This window comes from Nasonia vitripennis, assembly GCF_009193385.2.
Source record: "Nasonia vitripennis strain AsymCx chromosome 1 unlocalized genomic scaffold, Nvit_psr_1.1 chr1_random0010, whole genome shotgun sequence".
In the NCBI taxonomy this organism is placed as follows: domain Eukaryota; kingdom Metazoa; phylum Arthropoda; class Insecta; order Hymenoptera; family Pteromalidae; genus Nasonia; species Nasonia vitripennis.
Window position 1 is genome coordinate 181,198 of NW_022279597.1, and position 7,386 is coordinate 188,583.

General features: G+C 43.7%; 1 protein-coding gene across 1 annotated transcript; it reads right to left on the minus strand.

Annotated features, from left to right (window-relative positions):
* Positions 1-209: 209 nt before the first annotated feature.
* Positions 210-2,405, minus strand: LOC103317343. Its single transcript, XM_008214940.2, has one exon. It carries the CDS (start codon positions 2,403-2,405, stop codon positions 210-212), a length of 2,196 nt encoding a protein of 731 aa, XP_008213162.2.
* Between the last annotated feature and the right edge of the window lie 4,981 nt (positions 2,406-7,386).

Genomic DNA, 7,386 nt, shown 5'->3' on the forward strand with positions numbered 1-7,386 from the left:
GTAGACATTCGAGTTTGTCCGACGAAATACGCGCTTTATACGGCAGCTACAAATCAGAAAAGCATATTCATGTATTCTTTGTATATCACTACACGTGCTGAAACTTTGTTTTACTGAATAATTTGTGCTTATTGCTCAGGAAAAGACATTTTTGTGATGTGTGTGAATTGTCGCGCGCGGAATATTCTGAGGCGAATATTCCCGCTTTTTTAGTGTGTTCGCAGGAATTCTTTCGGGAGTTGCCCGCGGGATAAAGCGTCAGCTGGATTGTGTTGGGTAGGGACGTATCGCCAACTGGCGCGCTCTCCTAATTCTTGAATTTCGCGTACTCTGTTAGCTTCGAATAGCTTCAAATCTTGCGGGGATTTCCGTAACCAATGTAAGACTATAGTGGAATCGGACCATAAAACGATCCGGTCAATGGAAAATTCTAAAGCTGGAAGAGTTTCTAAAAGAAGTCTTACAAGGATCACGGCTCCGCATAATTCTAAACGGGGAATAGTCTGCTCTTTCAAAGGGGCGACTCTAGATTTGGAGCAGATCAATCGTACAGTGATCTTTTCGTCTTTATCGGTGGACCTAGCGTACAGGCAAGCGCCGTAGCCCTTTTTGCTCGCATCGCTGAAACCGTGAATTTCTATGCGCGAAGGATTAACGCAAACTACATGGCGTGGTGCAGAAACGCTGGAGAGAGACGACAACTGACTCGCGAAGTCCATCCAAAGCGTAAACAAACTCTGTGGAACTGATTCGTCCCAAGAAACTTTCTCCTTCCAACACTCCTGCATGATCCACTTCGCGTGCAAACCTACCGGTCCTACTAAACCTACTGGGTCGAAAATCTTCGCAATCTCCGACAAGATTACGCGTTTAGTTACGTTAGGCGGGATTTCTACGGGCTTGACTACGATAGCCAATTCGTCGCGTTTAGAGGCCCAGGAAACGCCTAATGTTTTTAAAACCGCGTCCTCGCCATCTGGTGCCAAGCTCAGAACCTTCTCATCTAAATTATCTAATGCATGGTTATGGTTAGAGGCCCATTGCCGGATGTTAAATCCACCATGCTTCAAGACGGTGATTATCTCATCACGCGCCTTCATAATCTCATCTAAAGAATCTGAGCCTGTCAGCAGATCATCTACATACATATCCCTCTTGAGAATCTCGGCCGCTCGGGGGTATTGCGCGCTTTCGTCGTCCGCGAGCCTATGAATAGTTCGAATCGCTAAATATGGAGCAGAAGATACGCCAAACGTAACTGTGTTCAACTCGTACACCTGTAGTTTCCCGTCGCGATACCAGAAAATGCGTTGGTATCGGCGATCCTCGGGATGGATAAGTATCTGCCGATACATCTTTTCAATGTCAGCAGTGAGAACGTACCTATGCGATCGAAACCTTACTAGATGAACGTAAAGTTTGTCCTGAATCGTAGGTCCAACGTGCAACAGATCGTTTAAAGACACACCTAACGACGACTTAGCGGATGCGTCGAAAACGACTCGAAACTTGGTAGTAAGGCTCAAATTCTTAACGACAATCAAGAATGGAAGATAATATTCCGAGTCATTCTCGTCGACCACCAAAGACATATGACCCAAATCGAGATATTCCTGAAAGACACGACTGAATTCTTCCATCATGCCGGACGAACGGCTGCATCGCCGTTCCAATCCCCGGAACCGCTTGAGAGCTTGCGCCCTCGAGTCCCCTAGTACCGGGTCCTTTTTCCGAAACGGCAATCTCACCATGTACCGTCCGTCAGACAGTCGAACCGTAGTGTCGACATACCATTTCTCGCATTCTAACCTGTCGTCAGCCTGCTCAACCGGACTGGAGCATTTTTCCAGAGACCAAAATTGAACCAGCTGCTTTTCTAACTGAGAAAGATGACACGACACCGTTGAAATCTTGTCGGTGTCAATACCACCAACGATCACCCATCCTAGCTGAGTCTTCTGAAGATATAACTCGCTTCCTTCCCTAGACAAGTTAACTTGACCTACAGAAAGCATGGACAACGTTGCTCCAGAACCAATTAAAATGTCGACTTGTCGAGGGAGATGGAATTGAGGGTCCGCTAACCTGATGTTCTTGGGTAGCCTGATCGAATCGCGAGGAAACGGTTCCTCCGGAGTGACGCTAGTTATGTTGGGAACGGTGAGGAAAGTTAAACGCTTATTAAAGTCCGAATGCAACGCTTTAAATTGGGCATCGACGCAATGTTTCGTGGTAGTTCGCAAGTCGTTAATTGCTCCGATCGGAATCGAGCAAGGCCTAGTAGGGAGACGCAATCGTTTAGCTAAATCCGCGGTCATAAAGTTCGCATTTGCACACGTGTCCAGGAGCGCGCGAGCCTCTATGTACGCCCCATCGGCATCTCTAATCAAAACAACAGCACTCATCATGAGCTGAGACTGGAGAGCCCTGGACACGGTGCTAAGGACTCCTACGCCTAGTCACGGCTTCTTGCCTGAGGAATCTGTCTTTCGTTCCTCGTGCAAGAGCGTATTGTGATCCTTGTCGCATTTTTTGCAATTGCGGGATTCGCATTTGCCTTCGTGCGTTCGCAAGCACTTCCTACATAGTTTTTTCGTCCTCACAGCATCCCATCGTTGCTGGACGGACAACGCAGCAAACGACGAACACCGATAGATCGTATGCTCGCCGCTACAATAGTAGCAGGAAATGGACGAGCTCGTTACAAGCGCTCGAGCTTGCCCGTTACCTCGCCGGAACTTGGTCCCTTTCTCGCTCTGCGCCACCGTCCGCTTGGCTGAAGCCTTGGCGTCCTTGGATTCCCCTTCCTGGGCATATAGATAATTGCTAGTTTCCTGCAAAAATCTGAAAAACGACTCGAGATCGGGAATTGCATCGATGGACATCCTTTTGATCCATTTGTCCTTGATGTTAGTGGGCAATGCTCGTTCGAGAGTGCGGATCACGAAGTAGTCGGAAGGAACGACCTTGAGAGATTTTAAGTCTGCCAGATGCTGCCGGACCGAAGTTTCCATGTCCTTTAGCGATCGATGGGAGACCTCCGTGATGACAGGATAATATAAAATTGCGTCAATGTGAGAAGCAGCAATGAGCCGAACGTGCTCGTACTGCGTGCCCAAAAGTCGCCAGGCTTCATCGTAGCTGCCATCGCTTGGATCCAAGATGTGGAGCGAATTAGCGGCTGCTCCGACTAACGACTTTTTTAGATAGTGGAACGCTGTGATGTTGTCGATATTCAATCGCACCATCTCGTTCCTGAAAGTCGTTTTGAACGCGTTCCATTTTTCTAGACGACCATCAAACTTCGGCAAGTCAATAGTCGGCAACCCAGAAAATCGAGAGATGTCTAGAAGAGTCGAATGCCCTAACGGAACGGTAGTATCGCTACCGAGAGTCTTGCTCTGCTTATCCTCGGCGGATCGGATGTACGCGGTTACCTTGAAGTAGAAATTCTTCAAGTCATTGAACTTCTCCCTCTCGGCTTCCTTGTGGACTGCATCTAATTTATAGAATAAGTTACCGAGAGTCTTGTAGTGCATGACGATTTCCTCCATGCGCGCTTTACACTCGTGAAGAACAGCAGATTTCGACTTAATAACTATCGACAGGTCTGTCAATAAATCCCTAAGTTGCTCGGTCTGGTTGTTCCACTGTACCACTAAAGCGTCCATGTTGCCTAGTAGTCAGTGAATACGCACGCTAAATAATAAATACCGAAATCCCTTATACGGACTGAAGCGCGAGCACGTGTCTCGACGCGCTCAGATTCTCGGAATTCGCTCGTCCGGCACAACAACGGTTTGCCGCTCGCCGCAACGCGCGACCTCGTGTTTACGCGCGAAGTCAAACAAACGCCGCGCTGTGTTCGAAATTCACACACGCGTAGAGTCACTTTGAAAAAGATAAACGCTACTTATCTTTCCTGTTGCGTTGACAATGCGTTGACCTTGAAGCGGCAGCTGGAGAGGTGACCCCAGGGGAAGACGTCTATGCGATGACCTGGGAAACCTTGATGAACCCTTTGTCCTTAGCTGACTGGCCGAACTGTCGATCCACACCTCACAGGAGGCACCATGAATTGTCGCGCGCGGAATATTCTGAGGCGAATATTCCCGCTTTTTTAGTGTGTGTGTTCGAGTTCGCAAGGAGTGAGGTGTGGGAGAAAGAAAGAAGTCGATTGAGCGAAAATCGAGAATATTTAATCACGCTCAAATTGAGAGGGGAAAGCCGTGAGGCATAAAACCCCTCTCGAAGTTCTTACAAGCTGCTAAGAAAAAGAAGAACGTGTGTCGTGTTCGTGTGTGTGTCGTGTTCGTGCGATTCTCAGAGAGAATCTTCGCTTCGTGTCAGTGGCGCAGTTCCACAGACTCAAGTCGGTAGCGCAGTTCTACCGACTTGCACGTTTCGACGCGCGCGAGATACGATTCGCGGAACCGGGCGCGAGCCGAACGCGAGTAGCAGGCAGCGAAAGAGACAAAGGAGCGAGATTAGAGAGATTTAGAGAGAATGAGAGAGAGAGAGAGAGAGATAGAGAGAGAGTAGCACAAGCACCAGCACCAGGAGCACTCGATGGACGTACGGACGGATTCGCAAGAGCCAAAGTGTCGATCGTTCGCTAGCTTAACTGCACGAGCTGTCAAGCTTGGCGTCTTATCGTCAACTGACTCGGCGCTCGTCCGGCCGCGCGCGACACGAGGCCGGCGGCGCTGCCGGCGAGCGCGGCAAGTCGCAACTCCGCTTGTTCAACTCGAGCACGGGAGATGGAGCCACATGCTCTACGTCGACCTCGCGGAGTTCGCTCGACACCGTTTTCACGGCGGAACTTACACCTCGGGTCTCGACGGAACAGTGTGCCTGAATGCAGTCAAATAGCGTGCAACAGACGACATTTTAGAGAAATTTTCTTTCTTTATTTTAGCAGCCTTACAAAATCATTCATGTCAATATGAAAGTTTCAGCACGTGCAGTATTATTCAAGCTTTCATGTGAAAAAGTTTTCAGCTTTCTACATTATTTTAGAACTGCATATTTCGTCGGATAAAATCAACCGACGTCAATTCCGGTCTGGTAGTTCGGATTGGCGCGTCGATCAAGGTGTGGAGCACTCTTAAAAAGGCATGCAGGAGAAAATGGGAGATTTTCTGTCACCATCTCCTAGTCTATTACACGTTTATTACACGTGCCAGAGATTAGAGGAGAGATTGCCGATGCCGTGTTAAAAATGCGTGGCGAATTCGATCATGACGCCACTTGTGGCCTGCGATCAAACTAGACATCTAGAAAAGGAGCGTAGGGGAAGTATACGCATCCAGCGGCAGTGGAGGAGAAGGAAGAGGCGCTATATATTCTTAGGTCCACCGCGCCTGACGCGGCGGAGGAAAAGTGACAAACGGCGACTGTCGAATTTGCGCATCCACACCTCGCGGTAGTTTCAACCAACGCCAAATAACTATTCGGGCATATTATTGGACTAAAAAGAATGTTTAAACAACAACATAAGTGAAAAAAAATTAGAATCTAAAACTTTTGAAAACTCATGATTGAAAACTTTAATTTTTGAAAGAGATTATGGTTAAACCGACACAAACAAGTTAAGCTTAAGCTTAAACAAAGCTAAATTAAACTAATAAGCCACCCCAGCCTCCCGATAAATATATGCTACTTTCAGAATTCATATACCAACGACGATCATGGCGGCGCGGTCTACGTTGTTGTTTAGTATTCTTATGCACTCGGGTTCGAGTCCAAGTCTCAGCAAATTTTTTTTTTACTTGCTGATAAAATATATACTATACAATAATAACGCAATATGCCATTCTACTTCTGTAATTATATTTCAATTTAGGTAAGTATACGGTACAGAGGGGACCTGCAATGTATAACTACCATTATTTATGGTTTTTTACGTAAAGAAAAAATACAATTTTAAATAAATTTAAATTATCTTATTAGTACGATAACGTTTTATTAATTACATTGATATTAAAAAAAAATTATTAATTTGTATTCCTAAAATTCAAGAAGTTTCATTATATACTTTTTTTTCATAAACGATCATTTCGTCTCAATTTTACCCCCAGAATCGATTTCCGCATTCAGATTTTGAAAATTATGAATTTTTTTGTAATTTGTTTAAATAATTTGTTATAAACAATTGCAAATGACATAAGAAAAAATACGTATATTTTATTTTTCGGCTATGCAAAGGATGGCACAGTTTGTTTTTTGCTATTCCAGATAGATTTTGCTTGGGACTTGACATGGTCACTTTTTCTCCCCAACATGCAATTGTTTATTCCTACATTACACTAATAAATTGAACTCTGACAAAAAAGTGTTATATAGGTTTTCGTCTTGATTTTACCTCCAGAATCGATTCCCGCATTCAGATTTTGAAAATTATGAATTTTTTTGTAATTTCTTTAAATAATTTGTTATAAACAATTGCAAATGACATAATAAAAAATACGTATATTTTATTTTTCACTTATGCAAAGGATAGCACAGTTTGTTTGTCGCTATCTCAACCAGTCTTAGCATGGGCTTTAATGGGTTAAGAAGTAAATTACACCTATATTTATTGCAGGCGCAACGTATACTTACCTAAATTGAAATATAATTGCAGAAGCAAAATTACATATTGCATTATTATTGTATACTGTAATTTTGTGCAAAATAAATAAGAACTGCAAAATAAGTAAAATTCATTTTGTCAGAAATGAGCTGACTGAAGCTCGTAGCGCGCAGGATACTATAAGAAGTATTATAAAACTACCATCGCTATTTCTTAGATTATCACAGATTATTTGACTAAAAATCTCCTTCTTATAGTTAATACAGTAGCACCTAAGGCAGAATCTAAAATAAAATACGTTTTCATTAAACACCATTGGCAATAAATAATAATAAAAAAATTTATTTCGTTAGAAACTTAGTTTGTAACACATGAATTCTTTACCTTAATTTAAACTTTATCCCGGCAATACGGCAATGAATGAGATCCGCGCCTGCGCGCTACGGGCTTCAGTCAGCTCATTTCTGACAAAATGAATTTTACTTATTTTGCAGAACTATAGCGGAGCCGATAAAAATTACTATGGAGCAGTATTATATGGATGTAGAGCAGTTTGGAGCAGTTTGGAGCAGTTTGAAATATTGTTTATTTAAAAAGATATAGCTGTATCAAAATTAAGATAATTTATTTTTTTTCCCAAATCTTTATTGATTTTTCATTAGAAATATAAGGTGGAGCAGTTTAATCTGGCGATGTTTTTGGATAGAGCTAATTAAAATACATCGGTCAGTATTTTTATTATTACAAAAAATATACTTTTATAGGCTGGGGCAGGGGGGGTATTTTCAGCAACATCTTTCTATCTCTAGGCC